A 24,138-nucleotide genomic window follows, 5' to 3' on the forward strand; every position below is an offset into this window, starting at 1 on the left:
ATGAGTCAACATTTTTAAGATGTCATTCTTCCTCAAATTGACTGATTTATTCAATTCAAGCTCAATCAAAATCCCAGTAGGTTTTTTGGATAAAATTGCATACTAAATAAAAAGCTTATGTGAAAATGCTAAGGTCTTAGATGCCCAAAATAAATTCTATAAAAAATAAGTCTGTGGGGGTGCCTGGGTGGCTCAGTCAGTTAAACGTCTAAATTCAGCTCAGGTCATGATCTCACAGTCCATGAGTTCAAGCCCCGCATCGGGCTCTGTGCTGACAGCTCAGAGCCTGGTGCCTGCTTCAGATTCTGTGTCTCGCTCTCTCTCTCTCTCTCTCTCTGACCCTCCCCTGCTCATATTCTATTTCTCTCTGTCTCAAAAATAAATAAAAACATTTTTAAAAAACATTAAAAAAATAAGTCTGTGGGTGGATGTGGAATGTATTCTAGAAATAAACTTACACATTTATGAGCAACTCATTTTTAAGAAAGAGTTCAAAGATATTCAACAGTGAAGGAATAGTCCTTTCTACAAATGCTGCTGTAACAATGTATCAGTAGTGGGGGGAATATCTGAATCTCTACAACATATCTGAGCCATGTAGAATACCATTACTTTTCTTTTCCTGCACAACTTTTGTTTGCTCTGATTAGATCTGTATATGTTCATTAGTAATTCAACCACCAAATGTCCTCCAAACGTTGCAATGGCCTCACAACACATTTCTCTTTTAAAACACCAAGTGTCCTCTCATTTTTATCTTTTTGTAAACCTCCGCCCCTTGCAAATTTCTGATCTGCCACATTTTGAGTTGGCTGTCCTTATATGAGGCACAGCTGCCGTCTCTCCTATCATCTCAGGAATCCCATTGTAGTCCCTCTTGTGTTTGATTACCTCTGCTTTATCACACATACTCTCTTCAATTCTTCATGTTGGTGAGGCATATTGTGCAGTAGATTCCTGAGAGAGAATGCACGGAGGGTAAAAAAAAAAATTTGAGATCTTTCAGGTCTGAGAATGTCTTTTCATGTACCTTCACAATTAACAGACAGATATGGAGTTCTAGGGTGAAAATAAATTTCCTTCAGAAGTATCTTCTAGCTTCAAGACTTGCTTTTGAGAATTCTGAAATGATTCTGATTCTGGATGGTCATGTGTAACCTACTTTTTTCCTCTTTGGGAGCTTGCAGACTTCTTTGTTTTCAGTTTTCTGTTATTTAAAAATAAAAAAAAGTTTGTGCCTGACACTTGATAGGCCTTTTTAATCTGAAAATATGTCCTTTGGTCCTGGGAATATTCTTCAATCATATTTTTGAAGATAACTTTCCTTCTGTGTAACTGTGGTCTATTTCTAGAACACTAACTTATTTGATATTTAACCTCCTGGATAGATCCTCAAATAAAGCTATCTCTTCTCTCAAATACTCTATCTCCTTTGTCTTTTTGCACTGTTTTTTAAGAGATCTGCTCAATTTCACCTTCCAACTCTCTCCTTATTTCTGCTATATTTTAATTATCAGTAACAATGTTTATCCTTCACTGAATTTTTTCAGACTATCTATCTTGTTCTTATTTCACGGATGCAGTATCTCCTATTATTTCTGAAATGAAAATAATAACTTTGACAAAGTTCTCATCTCCTTGGCCTTTATGGTTTCCACTGTGAGTCAGTGTTGTATGATGCTGCATCAGTACCTGTGTTCCCAGGTATTTTTCTCTGAAATGCTGCACTAAAAGAACATACAAAGGCAGTCTAAGGAATGACCAGGTAGCCTGTGACTTTGTTTAGGGAAATACTAAGGTCCTTCTGAACCCATTAGGCTCAACAACTAGGACCGAACAGAAACATTAAACTCTCCTAGTTTTTAAAACCTACCCACCTCTCTGCTTCTCAAAAGTATTAAAGGAAAGTGGACCTTTATGCAAACAAGCAGGATTCATTTGTGAGTCCAAACCAGGGCTTCCTTCAACGAACTCCTCACCTGCACTTCCAAGTTTATTTAAATCATCTCAATTTGCCATTTCACAGGGTGGCCTCTACCGGCCACTTTCCCAGCAGAGTTGGGCTATGTGTAAATGGCGGCTTCCTGGCCTTCTACAAGCCTTGGCAACACTGTGCTCCTCTGCGTTAACACAACCGCTGAGGCTAGTCTCTGGCGACATCTAGACTTGCTGGTCCCTGAGATGGGCTGCTTCGTAACCACAGGTGGCACGTGTGCTCAGCACACTCTCTGGCAAGGCTAAGCCGGGTCTCAGACTCCAAGACCCCGTGGTCTGCACCGTCTGCTGTCCATGACCCGCTCCGGCCAGGAGACAAGCAGAAGCCAGGTCCAGTAGTCAGGAGACCAAGCAGAAGTCCCAGCAGTTGAGGTTACGTTAAGTCAACAAGAAACCGAAAAACTTCTTCCGGGTCTGACTTAACAATAACCACCCCAGCTAAAGATTGTAACTTGGAAACCCAAAAGGAGGTTGTCTCACAATTTTTTTTTTTACTTTTGGTTTTTTAAATTTACATCCAAGTTAGTTAGCATATAGTGCAACAATGATTTCGGGAGTGGATTCTTTAGTGCCCCTTCCCCATTTAGCCCATCCTCCCTCCCGCAACCCCTCCAGTAATCCTCAGTTTGTTCTCCATATTTATGAGTCTCTTCTGTTTTGTCCCTCTCCCTGTTTTTGTATTATTTTTGTTTCCCTTCCCTTATGCTCATCTGTTTTGTCTCTTAAAATCCTCATATGAGTGAAGTCATATGATTTTTGTCTTTCTCTAATTTCACTTAGCATAATACCCTCCAGTTCCATCCACGTAGTTGCAAATGGCAAGATTTCATTCTTTTTGATTGCCGAGTAATACTCCATTGTATATATACACCACATCTTCTTTATCCATTCATCCGTCGATGGACATCTGGGCTCTTTCCATACTTTGGCTCTTGTCGATAGCGCTGCTATAAACATTGGGGTGCATGTGTCCCTTTGAAACAGCACACCTGTATCCCGTAGATAAATGCCCAGTAGTGTAATTGCTGAGTCATAGGGTAGTTCTATTTTTAGTTTTTTGAGGAACCTCCATACTGTTTTCCAGAGTGGCTGCACCAGCTTGCATTCCCTGTCTCAAAATTCTTTATGAGAATTCGCACCCTTAGACAATCTCTCATCTTTTCTATTGATCCTTTCTCGTGATCTCAGCCAGTATTATTTTGTAAATAACATTCATATGCTAACTCTCAAATTTATATTTCTATAACAGAACCGCACTTGAATATTCACCAATCTATCCAATATCTCCACTTAGATTTCTAATAGAAACCTCAAACTTAACATGTCTAAAATTGAATTTCTGATCTTCTCAAAAAACCTATTCCTACAGTCTTCTTCATCTCAATGGCCATCCTTTACTTAACAGGTTTGCTTTAGTCCAAACCTTAGTCACCATTTCTTCTACTTGTCCTGTATAGTGAATATCAAACTTTATGAATCTTTGTATGTCTGGAAAATGTTTTGTTTTGTTTTTTTTAAGTTTATTTATTTTTAGAGAGCGAGTGGGGAGGGGCAGTGAGAGAGAGAGAGAGAGAGAGAGAGAGAGAGAGAAAATCCCAAGTGAGAGAGAGAGCCTGGTGTGGGGTTTGATCTTACAAATTGTGAGATCATGACCTGAGCAGAAATCAAGCGCCACCAAGGTGCCCCTGGAAAAACGATTTATTATGCTTTTACATATGAATGAAATTGACAATTCTTCAAAGTTATTCACCCTCAAAACTTCGGGAAAAAAAATTCTCTGTAAAACAGAAACAATGGTATCAGTTTTATTCTGTAGTCTATGTATTTTTCTCCCATAAGCTTTTAGAACTTTGTCTTCTAGATATTCTAAAATTTCACAATTATATAAATAGATGTTAACATTTTTCAGTCATCTTGTCTCAGACTCACACAGCCCTTCTAAGGACAACTGCTTTTCATGCGAAATTTTCTTCTAGTGGTTCTGTATTTCTTCCCATTCATTCTTATTTCACTGTTTCTGTAGCTTCTCTTAACAGATTAGAAAACAGTGTATCTTTTTTATGCTGCTGAACTTTTCTTTCATGCTATTTTCTATCTTTTTTTTTTGTACTATATTCTGCAAAAAAAAAATACTCAGCAAGATCTTCCAACTTAATTTGTTCTTTTTTTTTTCTTTTCAAATTTTCATTGAAATTCTAGTTAGTTAACATACATTAATTTGTTCCTGTGTTCACTCTGTTCTTAGCCCACCCATAATATTGTTCATTTTCAGGATCTCTAATTTGCTCTTTAAAAAATGTTCCTTCTACATTAGATATGCCATTCTTTTTTATCTGTTTGAGAAGCATCAGTGACACTTTTAAATGTTTCTTTCTGTTGGCTTACTTATGGTAGGTTCTTTTATTTACTGCTTTTTTGTGCTTCTCTTTCATAATGTTGGTATTCCTGAAATGTCTGTTAATTCTTGGTTGTAGCAATCTTTACATGTAAGAACTCTGTCAACCAGTCTATAAATGTTATTTCTTTTTACTGCAGGACGCTCTTTTGTGACTGCAGAGAGGACAAGGCGGTGGTATATCAATAATTCATCTTCTGAGCATAGGAGGTCTTAGTTCCTCCAGGGTATCTTCATCCACCTTAAGGCTCTGACCCAAATTTATAACCAGTGTTCCAGAGAGAGAGCATCTGTCTGTGCTACACGGCATAAAAGATGGGCTGGATCCATATGCTGCTTCAGTGCAACACTCAAGCAACCACACTGATATTTTCCTTAGGATCGTAAAGGCATCACTACTCTTACCTTTTCTCAGCAGCCTTATCTTGAGTACTTGTTGAGCTAATGTTTCTTTCTTAAAATTGATCCCAATGGCCGACTGTCTTTCAGATTCTCCACACTTGCTTGTCTTCCCAGAAAGGCACCCTACTATTGATAACCAACTTTGCTAAAATTATTTTATCTTTAACATGTTTCTACTTTTTTCTCTACTTTCTAAGAATTTAAGGTGATTCTGGGTAATCCCTTAAAACTGAAGTGAATTTCTTTGAAATCTCCCCACATAACGGATTTTTCTCTAATGACAACTTAACAATTGGACTTTCTATTAAGACTCTACTTCAGGGGCACCTGGGTGGCTGAGTCGGCTGAGCGTCTGACTTCGGCTCAGGTCATGATCTCACGATTCATGAGTTCGAGCCCCACGTCGGGCTCTGTGCTGACGGCTTGGAGGAGCCTGGAGCCTGCTTCGGATTCTGTGTCTCCCTCTCTCTCTGCCCCTCCCTAGCTTGCACTCTGTCTCTCTCTCTCTCAAAAATAAATAAACATTAAAAAAAAAAATTAAAAAAAAAAAAAAGACTCTACTTCACAGCACACCAAAAGAAAAAAAAAAAAGAAAGAGAAAGAGATAAACTTAATGAAGTCAAAAAAATTCACAAGCCTTATAGTTTTGGGCTATACTAAAAGTCACCACTTTCAACAAAATAGTTCAGTACAATTATCTTCTAACGGAATGACCAGGAACCAATTTTTAAAATACGACTAAATGTTTAAAATCTACTAACACAAATTTATTATAAACTTTGACCAAAGCTAATATTAAGGTTTCAATTACTTTTCATTCACATGCTTAAAGTATATTAACTATACAAAAAGATATAATATATACATTATAAATATCTATTACAAATGTTATATATACTATATACAAATAAAGTATATACATAATATATATGTAATTATGCATATTATTTACACTTAAACAGACCTAACCTTTTTTCATTCATGTAATATATACTGCATGCCCACTAGATTAAAAAACAACAACTCAATAATGCACTGCCTTCTGAGACATAATTCCTCTGGTAAGGAAATTCAGAGATAAAATAAATATCCTATTTATCTAAATAGATAAATCTAAAACACATTCCTGCTTTCTTGAAATTTGGTAGTAATGAACACAAGAGCTCTTTGAAATAGGTAAACAGTGAAGGAAGTTTAAATCATACTAACAGACACTGGAAAACAAAGGCAAAAGAAATAGATATTTGCATTAAGCCCTAGGTCACCTTCAAAATAAAATGCAGCAATCCTACTCACTCTATTAAGTCACTCACTACACTGTAACTATTATGCCTACTTATTTAAACAAGACCCAGAAAGATTAAAACTCACAGAATTTTTTAGCCTTATATTTGAATTTCAAACCTACTGCCCACTAGCTGATGATACCTGGGGACAAGGTACTTAAAAGGCCTACTTTCTTTTTTTTTTTTTTTTTTTAATTTTTTTATTTATTTTTGGGACAGAGACAGAGCATGAACGGGGGAGGGACAGAGAAAGAGGGAGACACAGAATCGGAAACAGGCTCCAGGCTCTGAGCCATCAGCCCAGAGCCCGACGCGGGGCTCGAACTCACGGACCGTGAGATCGTGACCTGGCTGAAGTCGGCCGCTCAACCGACTGTGCCACCCAGGCGCCCCAAAAGGCCTACTTTCAACGTACAACAGAAACAGCATTACAGCCTCGAGTTATCATAAGGACTCAACAAATGAGTAACCATTACCTTCTGAACCAGGATTTCTCTGTCATTTTAACCCATAACCTCTTTTAGTAAGCATCAAACCATCTTCCCTATTTTGTACTAGAAAATTAAAGTGAATTTCCACCCAGCTGAAAGTGTTTTTTCCAATTTCACACCATCCTACCTAAATCCACTGCCTCCCTACTCCTAATTCTCTTGAACATCCAGTACCGCGGATCTTTTTAATCTCTCCAGATAGGAAAACTAAAGGTTAACCAGACAGATTATATGACTTTACCAAGGTCATACTATTTCATTGTATCTTAAAAATATAAGGCTACACATAAAATCGCCTAATGTTTGTAGATTCTTTTAAATCTACTTACTCATTAGGTTAAATAAATAAATAAATAAATCTACTTACTCATAAGCATGGGAGGAAAAAACTACACAAAGTTACTCTGAAGTATTTACCTTTCTACATGCAGGACAAAGCCCATTTTCATCAGTGCGAATTCGATGCCAACAAAATCGGCAAATCTGATAGCCACAGGTGCAAGGGAAAAAGTTGATATCATCTATCTCCAAGGGCTCCATGCAAAGAGGACATTCCACAGGGTCTTCCTTCGCATCAGGACTGCGAGACATCTTCACGATTATTGAACAGCAGCAAAAGTTTATAATAACTTAAGGGAGAAGGAAGTTCAGCACTGAGAACTAAACTGTAGAACTTCAAAGACCTGCATGACAAGAAACAAAACATACTGTTTACTACTGAAAATGGCATTTCAAGCATCAGGAATCATATTATCAAAAAATTTGGAAAATATGAAACAAATTCTGCTATCATCTCAGAAGAGATCTCAGAATGGAATTCTGAAATTTTTTTTTTTGAAGGTCAAAATAAAAAGTCTAGCATTATTCACCTTTTGGATTCAATATAAAAACAAAAGAACTTTCTTTTTTCTATATCTAGTACTAAATCACAGCACATTTTAGGGGAATAAATAATACACATCCTTAAAATACACTTTAAGCAGTCTTTGACCTAAAAGCTAGTAACATTGCCAACATAACCAAAGGAGTATTATGGTATTCTAAAATGTGTCAGAAAATTATTATGTTTACAAAATAAACATAAAGAAACAGAAAAGGTTTCAGTCATCTATAATTACATGTTAATATCAAACCTTTACCACAGAAAACAAAGACCTGAAAAATATGCCAAAGAACCCAATGTATACAACCAAATATGTATATTATGTCAATGAAAATTTCTGGTAAAATAAGCACATGAAAAGCATTTCTATGGTAATGCTACAAAATTGTACAAAAAACAGGAAAGGGAAAAGAACCAAATAGATTCTGTATTCCAAAGTCTTTTAAAAAATTAAATAATTTTTAGGGGTGCCTGGGTGGCTCAGTCAGTTAAGTGTCCAACTTCAGCTCGGCACATGATCTCATGGTTCATGAGGTCGAGCTCAATTCGGGCTCTGTGCTGACCACTCGGAGCCTGGAGCCTGCTTTGGATTCTGTGTCTCCCTGTCTCTCTGTCTCTCCCCTGCTCATCCTCTGTCTCTCTCTCTGTCTCAAAAATAAATAAAAACATTAAAAAAAAAAAACTAAAAAAAATTAAATGATTTTATATTTAAAAAATAAAAAAATAAACTGAGATACTCTATAAATAGTGGGTTTCAATGTGGGTTTTCTACGTACCATAAAATTTCAGAATATTAAAAACCATAACATCTGAAGGGCATTTTAGAAAACGATTTGGTAATTTTTCTAAGATGTATTCCTGACAACGCCTGTGACTTCAAAATATCTCTGCATCTAGAAAAGAATATTTCAAGTGTTCCTTTTGACATGAAACTCTTTTCTCCAAGGCTAACCCTGTAAATAAAGTCATTTTTAGAAAGGAAAAATAAATAAATGAATAAAAATTAAATAACTTATTGGGGTGCCTGGGTGGCTCAGTCAGATGACTCTTGGTTTACACTCGGGTCATGATCTCACAGTTTGTGGGTGTGAGCCCTACAATGGGCTCCAGACTGCTTGGGATTCTCTCTCTCTTCCCCTCTCTCTGCCCCTCCCATCTCTCTCTCTCAAAGTAAATAAATAAACTTAAAGAAAAAAAGAACTACTAAAATTAATTTATCTCTTTAGATTATGGACAATTGAAAATACCTGGGTAATAATCTAGGTTAAAGTCAATGGTAAATTAAAACATTAGGTTGAAATCGCTATTTTTAACAGTATGCAAAATATAAGTCAATGCCATCTTTATCAAAATAACTCAGGTTTTTTTTTTTTTTTTTTTTTAAACATAATTCAACAAACTGATTCTAAAGTTTACACATGAAAGAGTAAATGCATACAAATTGCTTTGAAACTTCTGGGGGAATATGAGGGAATTTGTGCTGTCAGATACTGAACTGACTACAAAGGAAAAGTAATTTTAAAATATGATATGGAAAAAAAATAAAATTTTGATATGGGAACAAATACAGACAAAAGATCAATGAACCTAAATAAAGACTCTAGAAACAGAACCATGAATTTATGCGATTTTAATATTTGGTAAAAGTGACAGTACAAATCAATATAGCAAGGAGAGACCAGTTTAAAAAGCAATAATAAAATTCTGTTTTATCTATTTTAAGGGAAAAAATGGTGTATGTCTATTATCAAACCCGAATCATCTGTATAAAGATCCATACATTGAAATAAACAGACTAAAGTATAAGAAAAAAAAATAGAATTTTTAAAAGTCTTGGGATACAGAAGGTCTTCCTAAGCGAAAACAATAATTCAGAAGCCTTAAAAGATAGATTTAGCAATGTAGAAAGAAAACAAAAAAAATTAAAGGTAAGCAACAGAGTAAAGGATATATTCACTACATATAATGAAGTGTTAGAGTCCAAAATACTTCAAAAAGCAATTTTAAAAAGGCAATTAAGTCAAACAAAATAATGAGAACAGAAGATGATGAGTAATTCACAGAATTACAAATTAATTACAACATATGAAAAGATGATCAATCTCTTTAGTTAGTAAATAGGGAGACAACATTTTCCCCCCATCAACCTATCAAAGAAGATAGTCTCCTCAGAAAGTAAAGATTATCACTGATCTAAATTCCTCTTTGCAGAGGAAATGAGAGCACAAAGAGTACCTTGCCTTAAGTTGCACAGCTATTAAGTGGTGCAACCTAGATTTATTCCAGGAAGTCTTAGCCCCAGAATCCGTGCCGTTAACCATGCCTTCACACCACCTTAGAATCTATCCTACAGAAATACTTGCGCCTGTGCACCTAAGTACTTTGCTCTGTGATTTGCAGCTGTTCCTAGAGAACTGCAAAGTAACAGTCCATCAGCTGGGAAATCATTAACTAAATAATGATATAGCCATAAACTGAATATATCAAATCAGAAGCTATTACATACAGTTTTGAGTTTTTAATTTGTAAAAGCAAGCTGGAGACTAACCAACATAAATATACAATTACTTCGATATAAATATGTAAATCCTGTATGTGTATATATTTGATGTTTCTCTAAGAAAATAAAGCACATAAAAGATTTTACACAAAAGTGTTACCATGTCAAAAAAGACAAAATGGAGGTAAGCAGGAGAGTTTTTTTCTGAAATTAATTTTATTTTCAAAATTTTATTTTAGAAAAACCTATATTATCTGATTTGTTACAAAATATTTTTGCATTTCAAACACAAACCTTAAAAAAAAAAAGGAAATTACTTTCATCACCTTTTGAAAAATTAAGTTAAATCTGTCTTTTAATAATTAGAAGGAAAAAAATGAAATACTTTCCTATCATTCTATATTTTAAAATAAAAGTTTTTTTTTTAAAAAAGACAGAATACGTATTTATAAACAATTCAGGAATCCTGGTTTGCAAGAGCCAATTGTGTCACTATCAGTTTCTTCATATAGAAAATGAGGTTTAGAACTAACTTCTAACAGCTCCTCCAACTTGAATGTTCCAAACTGTACCTGTAGAAAACACACACTCAAACACTGGTTTCACCAACAGGAAACTAATCAAGGGGTGCTATCTACACTTCTAATGTACTTCTGACGACAGGACATTACTTTCATAACAATAGCTTACTCAAGTTTTAGTGGAGTAATTTATGGGATGCTGGGAAGGAAAACAATACACTGGGATTTATGAATTGAAAAGCTTTCTAGAGTAAATTACCATAAGTAAAACATGACATACTGAAGTTTGCTTTTTGATTGCTTCTGTTTCATAAAAAATTTTTAAAAGTCTGCGAGAGTATGGATCTTCCAGTTTAGAGGAAAAGGGACAAAACAGCAAGAAGTCCCTTAAGATGATTAATACAAGTGCAAGTGCATTTTATACACTTCTAGTACCATGGAGATGTGCCCAAGTAATCATATAAATGGTGAAATCTCAGAGGGAAGGCTAATGTGGTACAACACTGGAATATAAGGTAAAAGAAGAGATTTCTTCCTCATCCCTTCCACTAAATAGCTATATAATCTTGGATAAGACACTCAAAAGCCGTAGGATTCAATTTTTTCATCTGAAAAATGCTGAGATGCAAAATTAAATGAAATTTCAAGTATAGAGAAATTTCCGTTAAACCCACTGAACTAAGCTTTAAAATTTTTTTGAATGTTTATTTTCAAGAGAGAGAGACAGAAACAGAGACAGAGTGAGTGAGCAGGGGTAGGGGAGGTGCAGAGAGAGGGAGAGACACAGAACTCTAAGTGGGCTCCAGGATGTGCTGTCAGCACAGAGCCCAACCTGGGGCTTGAACTCACGAACTGCGAGATCATGAGCTGAACCAAAGTTGGAAGTTTAACCGACAGAGCCACCAAGGCACCCTGAACCAAGCTTTTAAAATAAGCTTTGCAATAAACTCTCTCCCCTCCAAACACTTTAGCCCAAATTTTCATTTAGGGAAGAATAATTTTATTTCATAAGCCAGTCAATTAATATTAAAATAAAAATAAAACAAGGGGCGCCTGGGTGGCTCATTTCAGCTCAGGTCATTATCTCAAGGTCTGTGAGTTTAAGACCCACATCAGGCTCTGTGCTGACAAGTGTGGAGCCTACTTGGGATTCTCTCTCTTCCCCCTTTGTCTGTCTGTCCTGCACATGTGTGCACACTCTCTATCTCAAAACAAATTTAAAAAATTAAAAAGAAAAGAATGCCCTTTCCAAAATAAAATAAAATAAAATACAATAAAGCACAATTAGATTTATAAGGGGATAAGAGGTAGAAAGAAAAGATATTTTTAAATGAAAAAGGAAAGTCAATGACTTCCTAAATGAGGTGTGGGGGTTCTTAGGACAAAAGTGATTTGGTTTTGATTCAGTAACTGTGCAAAAAAAAAAAAAAAAAAAAAAGTACATTTTCACATACACCATGTAAAATTCACAGTGACTTGGTAAGAATACATTACCCCCCTCTATTATGAAACTGAGGCTAAGTGGTGACCCTGGATATAAGTGCTAAACACACAAATCAAAAGTAAGATCCCCATCTTCAGAACCCATGCCCTTTCCAACATGGTTAAGGCAGAAATTATGATCAATGAAGCCACAGCTGCACATCTTGGTGTATGAAGTGCAAGTTTCCAAAAAGTAAAAATGTTACTTTTTCAAAAACTTCAACTACGGAAAATCTCTACCTCGTTACCTGAGTTCTTGTTCTCTGTATCAACTGCAACTAATACCACAATGCAGTATAAATTCTGACACAAATAACGGTGCTCCTGAAACACCAAAGAGCTCACATTCCATATAGTAAGTACACATAATAAAAATCATGCCATGCTCAAAAATCACTCACAAAGTGCTGCATCCATGGATCTGTGCATAGGACCCTGTTCAAAAAATGTATACAAAAACATAACTGTAAGTTGCACTATAAGCTAACTAACTTGGATGTGAATTAAATAAAAATATTTTTAAAAATTAATTAAATTAAATTGAAAAAACCTTAATTGTAAAACATAAAGTGCTGCAGCCACTATGGAAAATAGTTTGGTAGTTTCTCAAAAAGTTAAACAGAGAATTAGTATGTGATCCATTTCTGGATATATACCCAACAAACTGAAAGCAGGGACCTTGAACAGATACTTGTACAGCAAAGTTCACAGCGGCATTATTCACAATAGCCAAAGATGGAAACAACCCAAGTGTCCATCAAGAGATGAATGGAAAATGTAGTGTATACACAGATATTATTCAGCCATAAAAGAATAAAATTCTGATGCATGCTACAATGTAGATGAACCTTGAAAACATTATACTAAGTGAAATAAGCCAGTCACAAAAAGATAAATATTTTATGATTCCACTGATAGGAGGTATCTAAAATTCTTTCAGGCAGAAAGTAGAATAGAGGTTGCCAGGCTTGAGGGGAGGGAGAATGGGAAGTTATTGTTTAATGGATACAGAGTTTCTGTTTGGGATGGTAAAAAAGGTTTCAGAAATACAAAGTGGTGATACTTACACAGCATTGTGAATGCACTTAATGCCACCCACTGTACACTTAAAAATACTTAAAATGACATATTTTAGCTTACATTTATTTTATTGTAAAAATCAATAAAAATATAAACTATACACTTAAATGTGGTACAGAATAAACAGCACTTTTGAAAAAACTGAGTCTGTGGTTCTATATTTAAAGTCATTAATATTTTAATTTTTTTCCTACCTAGTAGCTTAATTTGTCATAAGTTAAATGTGTATATGATGCAATTCCATTGAATAGTTACATAAAAGTTACACTCCTGAATAAACTATACAACCAAAAGTATGCATACACTGTAACAACACATAATGGAAATCTATTTATAGATATGACATACATACACACACTTTGATAAGTATCTAGAATAGCATCTTAAGAGTCCATAAAAACCATACATTCAATATATGCACAAAACTATAAATGAACATGTTTTAAAATCTGTAATAAAGTACACCACCCCACTTAGGAAATACCTACCTAAGAATTTAAAGTCTCCTTCATAAAGGTTAAGATGTCATTACACAAAAAAATCAATTATATGGGACTGCCTTCTACCTCTCCACCAGTGTACTCCTCATTTAGTAAATTATTTTACTTTTGGAAGATGTAAGTCAAAATCAGCATCCGAGTCATCTCACATACTATAACACGTCCCCTAAGTATTTTTCACAGAAGAAGAGGCAGCTAAGGGTGGAAGGAGATGAACAGAACCTTTCTCCAGTAGAAAGTAACCACCATGAGGGCAAAGACGGTCTTACTTATTAGCATATCCAAAAATCTTAAAATAGTTTCTGGCACATAAATATTTGTCAAGTGGAAGGAGAGCAAGAAAGAAGGAAGAAAAGGAAGGAAGGGGAAGTAGTCTACTCATCCATAAATGGGTAAGTACCTATTTTAAGACTTGCTGAATAAAACTGGCAACCTTTACAAATCTATGCATAGCAAATACACATTAGATACTATAACAGACTTCTCTGAACATCTCACTGATAAAGCAAAAGTTTTTCTATTTTCTTATGATTCAGGGCTCGATACTAAAAAGGAAAAAAAAAAGCAATTTGCTAATTTGCATGCATTTGTTTGCAGTTAGAGGAATATGATCATTGATTTTGGGAGAGTTGTTTGTTAAAATCCACCAATTTATCAGCTGAACAAATCAAAGACATCCAAGATGACAAACCATTCAAATAAAGCAATAAAGAAATCTAACACTTTGCATACAAATACATATTTCAAAATTTAACAATATGAAAATTAATGTTTATTTATTTTTGAGACAGAGCACTAGCAGGGGAGGAGCAGAGAGGGAGACACAGAATCTGAAGTAGGGTCCAGGCTCTGAGCTATGAGTACAGAGCCTGATGTGGGGCTCGAGATCATGAACCATGAGATCATGACCTGAGCCAAAGTCAGATGCTTAACTGACTGAGCCACCCAGGCACCCCAACAATATCACAATTAAAATGTATTAAAAATTGATTATCTAGGTGTATCAATTTAAAGAAAAAAGATTTGCTACAAGTTTCCTTCCTGTGGGGGGAAAAAAAGTTTCCATATACATTTAAAATGATTCAAGTAAGGGGTGCCTGGATGGCTCAGTCGGTTGATTGACTTTGGCTCAGGTCATGATCTCACGGTTCATGAGTTTGAGCCCCACATTTGGCTCTGTGTGGACAGCTCAGAGCCTAGAGCCTGCTTCATATTCTGTGTCTCCCTCTCTCTCTCTGTCCCTCCTCTACTTGTGCTCTGTCTCTCTCTCTCACACTCTCAAAAATAAACATTAAAAAACGTAAAGATGACTCAAATAAAAAGTATTTTTAATTTTTAACGTTTATTCATTTTTGAGAGACAGAGTATAAGCAGGGAAGGGGCAGAGAGAGAGAGAGGGAGACACAGAACCTGAAGCAGGCTCTAGGCCCTGAGCTATCAGCACAGAGCCTGACGCGGGGCTTGGACTCACGAGCTGTGAGATCATGACCTGAGCCAAAGTCGGACGCTCAACCGACTGAACTACCCAGGCACCCCAAATAAAAAGTATTTTAAACCACTTCCGTAAAGACTTGTACTACTTAAAGAATAGTAGGCAGAACTTAACAATGACTAGTCTTTTAAAGGAGGGAAGTTTATGGCACAAAAACAGACACATAGAAAATGGGATAGAATAGAAACCCCAGAACTAGACCCACAAACGTATGGCCAACTCATCTTTGACAAAGCAGGAAAGAACATCCAATGAAAAAAAGACAGTCTCTTTAACAAATGGTGCTGGGAGAACTGGACAGCAACATATAGAAGGTTGAAACTAGACCATTTTCTCACACCATTCACAAAAATAAACTCAAAATGGATAAAGGATCTGAATGTGAGACAGGAAACCATCAAAACCCTAGAGGAGAAAGCAGGAAAAGACCTCTCTGACCTCAGCCGTAGCAATCTCTTACTCGACACATCCCCAAAGGCAAGGGAATTAAAAGCAAAAATTACTGGGACCTTATGAAGATAAAAAGCTTCTGCAAAGCAAAGGAAACAACCAACAAAACTAAAAGGCAACCAACAGAATGGGAAAAGATATTTGCAAATGACATATCGGACAAAGGGCTAGTATCCAAAATCTATAAAGAGCTCACCAAACTCCACACCCGAAAAACAAATAACCCAGTGAAGAAATGGGCAGAAAACATGAATAGACACTTCTCTCAAGAAGACATCCGGATGGCCAACAGGCACATGAAAAGATGTTCAACGTCACTCCTTATCAGGGAAATACAAATCAAAACCACCCTCAGATATCACCTCTCGCCAGTCAGAGTGGCCAAAATGAACAAATCAGGAGACTATAGATGCTGGAGAGGATGTGGAGAAACGGGAACCCTCTTGCACTGTTGCTGGGAATGCAAATTGGTGCAGCCACTCTGGAAAACAGGGTGGAGGTTCCTCAGAAAATTAAAAATAGACCTACCCTATGACCCAGCAGTAGCACTGCTAGGAATTTACCCAAGGGATACAGGGGTACTGATGCATAGGGGCACTTGTACCCCAATGTTTACAGCAGCACTCTCAACAATAGCCAAATTATGGAAAGAGCCTAAATGTCCATCAACGGATGAATGGATAAAGAAATTGTGGTTTATATACACAATGGAGTACTACGTGGCAATGAGAAAGAACAAAATATGGCCCTTTGTAGCAACGTGGATGGAACTGGAGAGTGTGATGCTAAGTGAAATAAGCCATACAGAGAAAGACAGATACCATATGTGTTCACTCTTATGTGGATCCTGAGAAACTTAACAGAAACCCATGGGGGAGGGGAAGGAAAAAAAAAAAAAAAGAGGTTAGAGAGGGAGAGAGCCAAAGCATAAGAGACTCTTAAAAACTGAGAGCAAACTGAGGGTTGATGGGGGGTGGGAGGGAGGGGAGGGTGGATGATGGGTATTGAGGAGGGCACCTTTTGGGATGAGCACTGTGTGTTGTATGGAAACCAATTTGACAAGAAATTTCATATATTGAAAAAAAAATAAAGGAGGGAAGTTTAAAAAAGAAAAGGTAAAAGCATATTTAGGCTCTCTTATCAAGAAAGCTAACTGGTTGTGGGGCACCTGGGTGGCTCAGGTCATGATCTCATGGTCCGTGGGTTAGAGCCCTGCCACGGGCTCTGTGCTGACATCTCAGAGCCTGCTTCCAATTTTGTGTCTCCCTCTTTCTCTACCCCTCCCCTGTACATGTGCTGTCTCTTTCTCTCTCTCTAAAATAAATAAAGATTAAAAAAAAAAAAAAAAAAAAAAAAAAAAGCTAATTGGTTGTTCTAATTGTATCCAGTACATCAAAACTGAAGGTTTTAACTTTATTAGAAAAGTCAGATGGCTGACCAAGGAAGTTTCTGCCATTCTAACAGTTCTTTTATATCTTCATTTATTGACTGATTCAATAAATAATTATTAAGTTCTTACTCTGTTTCGAATTCTAGTCTCCGTCTTTGGGATATATTAGTGACCACAAAAGGGAAAAATAATCCTAAGGTATGAGCAAATAAAGAAATATTTTCTCAAGAAAATCTACTGAAATTCAGGAAAAACAGAAAGACTACATAGTAGTTGAATCAAAACCTACTCCCTCTCTTTCCTTCCCCCTCACCAGCTCAGTGGGACTGAAACTTCAGACTGGTGCAGCCAGGAACAACGGGTGCTCTCTCACCACAACCGCTATCTTCCCAGGAAGGGCAGGCCATCAGCATCTCTCATGCTGCCTGAAACCACCTAATGCTAAAGCTAAATACAGGTAAGGGCACCTCTCTTCCACTCAACTGCCACTCCCAGGGAAGAGGTCCTATGTTGCTGCTACATGTTGAAAAATACTGGGACCCACACTGTCCTCTACCCAGCTACTTTGTAAAGCAGAAATCCCACGCCAAGAAAGGCAAGACAAGAAAGAAGACCCGAGACTACTGTACACCCACCGGCTCAGTTCCTAAACCGGGGGTGAAGCACAGAGAGAAAAGCACACACTGTCTCTACCACCCAATGCCAGAGCCAGAACCAAGCCAACGATTTTGCCAGGAAGGTAAAGCAGGCCTTGAAACAGATAGCTCTGAATCTCTCTCAGATTGTTCCAATCCAATACTGTTCCAATGCTGACTCTGCAAAAGAGTGTGAAGTTCAAGTCTAAGGGCAATCTCAAAACCTAGGAGGCCTTGGTGAAGGACAACTGGGAGGAGATTTAGATACAGGCTAACCTGTAAACCAGCTAGTTCACAGGAAAGAATAAGGAGAATCAGTAAATAAGACAGCTGAGATGAGCCCTCCCCAGGTCAGAACAAATTTCAAGCTCTGATTCAAGAACTGTCCCTTCAAGTGAGTTCAAAGTTTTTGGATCCAGCTGAGAAACAATGTACGTCCTAGGGCACTGTTGAAAACAACAGAGGAGCCAGGTGCCAATTTGTGGAGCTTAACATTTGGGTGTGGTCAAGGAAAGAGTCAGTGAAAGGGATCCCTGCCAAAAATCCCAGGGTGAATGTGGGCATACCCAAATCTGCACACCCTAGGAACACCACCAGAAGGCTAACACTTGCAAGAGGGAAACAGACTTCACTAAAATAATCCAGTAACTAAACAAATAAGCAAATAACAGTAATAAGCCCTGGGAGGGGTAGGAAAGACCAGTATCTAGAGTTGGTACAATATTATATAAGATGTCCAGTTTCCAACCAGAAATTATAAGCCATACACGTTAACAGGAAAGTATGACCCACATAGAAGGAAAAAAGCAGGCAACAGAAACTGCCTGTGAGACCCACCAGATGTAAGATTTAACAAAGACTTCAAAGAGCCATTTACATATATTCAAAGAACTAAAGAAAACCATAATTAAAGAAGGAATGTCTGATGACAATATCACACCAAATAGAGTGTCAACAAAGATAGATATTATTAAAAAATAAACAATGAGATTTTGGAGTTGGAAAGTATAACTATAATAAAGTCATTAAAGGGGCTCAATAGTGCATTTGAACTGGCAGAAGAATGAACTGGTAAAATCGAAGACAGATTAATAAAGATGATGCAATCTGAGGAAGAGAGAGAAAAAGTAAAGAAGAAAACTGAACAGAGCCTCAGAGAAAAGTATAACACCATTACATGCATCAACATACACAAAATGAAAAAAAAAATACACATAATGGAAACAAAACAAGGAGAAGCGAAGAAAAAATATTCGAAGAAATAATGGCTGTATGAAAATTAACTACAGCTACACAACAACATAGATGAATCTCACAAAAAGAATGTTGAGCAAAGGAAGCAAGAAGAATATAATTGTGGTCATATAAATTTCAATAAATAAACAAAAATATATATTTTAGGGCTGCACATAAGATAACAAAAGCCAGAAGACTGAATGCCTCTGGATGAAAGGGAGAGGGTTATGAACAGGAAGAGGTATTTGGGTAGGGGAAAGGGGTGGGTGATGCTGAGGGTACTTGAAATACTTTATTTTTGACCTTAATAAAGATGTTTGCTTTAAATTAAGCTGAAGGGGAGCCTGGGCAGCTCAGTCATTGAGCATCTGACTTTGGCTCAGGTCATGATCTCACAGTTCCTGAGTTGGAGCCCCACATCGGGCTCTATGCTGAGAGCTCAGAGCCTGGAGCCTGCTTCCGATTCTGTGTCTCCCTCTCTCTCCCTGTCCCTCCCTCGCTCATGCTCTCTCTCTCAAAAATAAAAACATAAAAAAAAAAAAAAGTTAAACTGTACAGGTTTTACATGTACATGTTTTACATGTTTCTGTATATTCCTCACTTTTTTCAGTCTTAAAAGAAAAAGATAATACCTTCTGGTTTCCCACAATGGTTAAAAATAATCTGCAGACCCAGAGAGCACAATATATCCAGTGGGATCAACAAACCCACATCCAGCTACAAGATAGCAAAACTGCAGAACGCTAAAGGTAACAAGAAAGCCGACTTTAAAAAAGGACCTCTCACCCAATAGAATAATTAGAATTGCAGCTGACTTCTCAACAGCAACAGCTGAAGTCAGAAGGGAAAGACATACATCCAAGATACTGAGCGAAAATTACTGTCAACCTACAATTGTGCTCCTAGAAAAGAATAACCCTCAAGAACAAGAGTAAAATCACAAAACATTTTTTGAGATAATCAAGATTTTCACAGGGACTGGATACTCGATAATATTAGGGAATTACTGTTAGTTATGTACAGTAGTAGTTTTATGTTTATTCTTTTTTATTTATTTTTTATTATTAAAAAAAATTTTTTTTAATGTTTATTTATTTTTGAGACAGAGAGAGACAGAGCATGAATGGGGGAGGGGCAGAGAGAGAGGGAGACACAGAATCGGAAGCAGGTTCCAGACTCTGAGCCATCAGCCCAGAGCCCGACGCGGGGCCCAAACTCACGGACCGCGAGATCGTGACCTGAGTTGAGGTCGGACGCTTAACTGACTGAGCCACCCAGGCGCCCCTGTTTATTCTTTTTTAAAAGCTCTTCTACAGGAGATACATTCTTAAGTATTTACAGACTTCATGATATGATATTTCAGCAGGAAAGGAGACACAGAATGGGGAAGAGATGAAACTAGAAGTAAAATGTCGGCAACTACAGAAACTGTGGGCTAGAAATAATTGCGTTTCAGACATTACTGGTCTACTTTCATGTATACTTAAAAATTTCCATGATAAAGAGCTAAAAATAATTGATAAATTAAAAATTGAAACAAATAAACAGAAATACAGACAGTTTACCAGTAAGAGACCTCCACTAAAGGAACTTGTCCTGAAGATGATCTCACAAGGACAGAGATTAAAGAAAGGATGGTGAGGAAAAAACATGGTAAAAATGTATGCAAATTAGATCATGCACTTCTCTATAGAACAATATAATTTGTTGGTTTTAACAAGCATAAAATATTAAACAATAACATGCCAGGAGAAGAGTGATATAAGATAAGCTCCTATAAGGCCAACTTTAAGAGGAATATGAATAGTAAAATTTCAAGGGTAACCATATACTAAGATCTACTAATTCCACTTCCCCATATCTTCCATCTACTAAGGCATGTATAAACAGTTCAGCACTGTTTGTAATGGCAAAAAAATGGAAACCTAAATGTCCATCAGTAGGCAATGACAAAATTACAGTAAATCAATAAAATGAATACTATACATCAGTTTAAAAGACTAAGGTAGATTGGTACCTACAAACATATTGAATGAAAAAAGCTAACTTCACGTAGTACAGAATGTTTTCTACATTAAAAAAATCATAGAAAAAATTATATACAGTCTGCTAATAGTGACTACATCTAGAGAAATGATAAGAAGTGGGATGGATTGAAAACTTGAGTCTTATGTATGAGTTCTGTAAACAGAATATATTAATGCATTTCTTCTATAATAGAAAACTAATTTTTTAAATTTTTTTTATTTTTTAATGTTTATTTATTTTTGAGACAGAGAGAAACAGATCATGAACGGGGGAGGAGAGAGAGGGAGACACAGAATCTGAAACAGGCTCCAGGCTCTGAGCTGTCAGCACAGAGCCCGACGCAGGGCTCGAACTCACGGACCGTGAGATCATGACCTGAGCCCAAGTCGGACGCTTAACCGACTGAGCCACCCAGGCGCCCCAGAAAATTAATTTTTTAAAATAACTTTAAAGTTACTAAACTTTGAATCTTTTTTTTTTTTTTTTAAGAGAGAGAGAGAGTGCACACAAGTGGGGGAAAGGGCAAGGGGAAACAGAGAATCTTAAGCAGGTTCCATGCTCTGTGTCAAGCCTATGTGGAGCTAGATCCCACAACCCTGGGGTCACGACCCAAGCTGAAATCAAGAGTCATATGCTTAACTGACTGAGCCACCCAGACGCCCCTAAGTTTTGAATCCTTTGAGTGCAAAGATCATGTCTATTGTGTTCAACACTGTGCCATAGGCAAATGTATAGCAAATTATAAGTTCCCACGATGTGATGGGGGGAGATACAGAGAAGAATGATTCAAAGGGAAAATGCCAAAATAACAGTCTGATGCTTGGCAGGGTGAACATGCACAGTTTCTTTTCTTCCTCCTATTCTCCAATTTTTAGGAAATAAACACTTGTATTTATAAAGGGAAAAATTAAGTGCCACTGACAAATAAAAGGATGCAGTGATGAGATGAAAAAACTTTTCAATGTATAATTAGAGAATCAGCATCAACATGTTCCCATTAGCTTAATTCTCCTCAAAAGAAAGCTAGGAGTTAAAGAAATTAAAGGCTAAGCCTGATGAAAGTGTTATTAATAAGATAAAATCAAATCTGCATAAAATCAAAGCAGAGACTAATTAGTGTGCTAATTAGTTCTCTACCACATTTATACAGGTTGTCAACAGAAGGAGATGCCTAGTATCAGTGTATTTTCAATTCAGAAAAAACAAACAAAACCCCCCCAGATATACGGGGGGTGGGGGGGGGGGTGGGGGGAGGACAGCACCCGGTAGAAGGGTGTGCCTATTTTGAAGTTTTTAAGGACTGACCCAGAGAAATACCTGAAACAAATGAATCAAGACATCAAAACTTTAAAAACCTCCTAGTCACTCTGAACACAAATTAGTTTTTATTTATTTTATTATTTGTTTTTAATGTTGAGAGAAAGAGAGAGTGAGTACGTACAAGTGGGGGAGGGGCAGAGAGAGAAGAGGACAGAAGATCCGATATGGGGCTTGACCCTACGAACTTTGAGATCATGACCTGAGCCGAAGTCAGACGCTTGATCAACTAAGCCACCCAGGGGTTCCAATTAGTCCTTTTACAGATGTGTCTGTACATCAGTTTACATTACACAAGCAGTAACAGATAAGAGAAAAAATCAGTCCAAGGAGAAATACTAAGCTGAAGTGCAAGAGCCAGTCTCATCCTCTCAGTACAAAAAACCAAAAATGTTTATTAGCATGGTTAAGTAGGACCTCTTCTTTAACCATATCTAAACGTCACCCAGTCACTTAGAGTCTAACACCTCCTAAATTCTTTTTTTTTAACTTTTTTATGTATTGGGGGGGGGGGGGTACGGCACACGACGGGGAGGGGCAGAGAGAGAGGAGAGAGAGAGAATCCCAAGCAGGTTCCTCAATGTCTGTGTGGAGCTTGATGCAAGGCTCAAACCCATGATCTGCGAGATCATGACCTGTGCTGAAATCGAGTCAGACACTTAACCAACTGAGCCACCCAGGCACCCCAACACCTCCTAAATTCTGATCCCAGGTGTCATGCTGCCAATCAAATGCTCCTCTTCCACCAAGAGATGAGTTCTAATTCATCCATCTGCAGACTGTTTTATCCTGCCCCCACTTCAGTCTTTCCACTTCATGGCAGGCACTGACGGACTAATAAGAAGTCCATCCTTTCAATTTTTTGGCTGGGTGAGACATGGAAGGGTAAAGAAAGAAAGGATTTACAAAGGAGGAAAGATAAAAGTTATCTGGTTAAAAAGTGATTTTTTAAATGGAAAAGAGTGAATTTTAACATTAATGCTAAATACAGAAATCAAGCTTGTTAACACTCCCTAGAATTGGGGTGCCTGGCTAATTCAGTCGGGAGAGCATGGGACTTTTAATCCCAGGATTGCAGGTCCTAGCACCATAATGGGTGTAGAGACTACTTTAAAAAATAGGGTAAAAAATACTTACCAGAACTGTCATAATTATATATGTATGATTATATATATGATTTCTAGATATATTGTTATAGGATTTCTAGATATGTTACCATGCAAACCATCCATGATAAAATTTAATAAAAAGATTTTTAAGGGGCCTAAGATACAGAAATAATAGCTATTAATTCTTCTATAAGATAAAAATTAATATTCCAATTTGTTCTGTTCCTCCCTAATCTCTGTGTCATGCTTCTATTGTGACTCAGTAAAATCTAGAATGTAACGGTTTTACACTATGAAACTATGTAAAAACAGTACACTGGTTCAGAATCCTCCCTTAAACATGTACAACTAGTTCCTATTTGAAGCATAAAATGTCAAACAAACTGTATTTCTGTAGACAGTCCAGAGAGAATATATAGTTCAGAATGCTTTAAATAATAAAACATTTTATAAACAATAAAGGACCATGATTACACAGTAGCTTGATTATAACAGTAAAATATATGAGTCATCACTACCCAAAAAGGAATTTTATTAAAATAAAAAAAACCACAAAAAACTTTATCAACGCAAACCTATTCAACCAACTCAAAGGCTGTCTCTCCAATGTGCTTGTTTTATTAATCTTTAAATTGCACGTAAGTGTACACATACTTCAAAATAAAAAGTTAAAGACTAAAAGTCCATGGTCAACTAAGAGTGAAGCAATTTATAAAGAATGTTATAGGGGTGCCTGGGTGGCTCAGTCGGTTAAACGTCTGGCTCTTTGGCTCAGGTAATAATCTCACGATTCATGAGATTGAGCACCACATCAGGCTCTGTGTTCGTTCACAGCATGGAGCCTGCTTGGGATTCATATTCTCTCTCTCTCTCTCAAAATAAGTAAACATTTAAAGAAAGAAAAAAAAAGAACATTACCTATTTTTAAAAATTATATTGATTTTTG

The 24,138-nt window shown here is 36.8% G+C and overlaps 1 protein-coding gene across 7 annotated transcripts in view; it reads right to left on the minus strand.

The window, feature by feature from the left end:
- Window positions 1-24,138, minus strand: part of CNOT4 (CCR4-NOT transcription complex subunit 4) — a 146,527-nt gene that overhangs the window by 76,395 nt on the left and 45,994 nt on the right. For all 7 annotated transcript variants that reach the window (XM_042925679.1, XM_042925669.1, XM_042925661.1 and 4 more), the window contains exon 2: window positions 6,987-7,252. In XM_042925679.1, the coding sequence (XP_042781613.1) occupies window positions 6,987-7,160 (174 nt within the window). In that variant the 5' untranslated portion in view covers window positions 7,161-7,252. The remainder of the gene's footprint in view (window positions 1-6,986; window positions 7,253-24,138) is intronic.

The sequence above is a fragment of the Panthera leo genome, chromosome A2, assembly GCF_018350215.1.
Source record: "Panthera leo isolate Ple1 chromosome A2, P.leo_Ple1_pat1.1, whole genome shotgun sequence".
In the NCBI taxonomy this organism is placed as follows: domain Eukaryota; kingdom Metazoa; phylum Chordata; class Mammalia; order Carnivora; family Felidae; genus Panthera; species Panthera leo.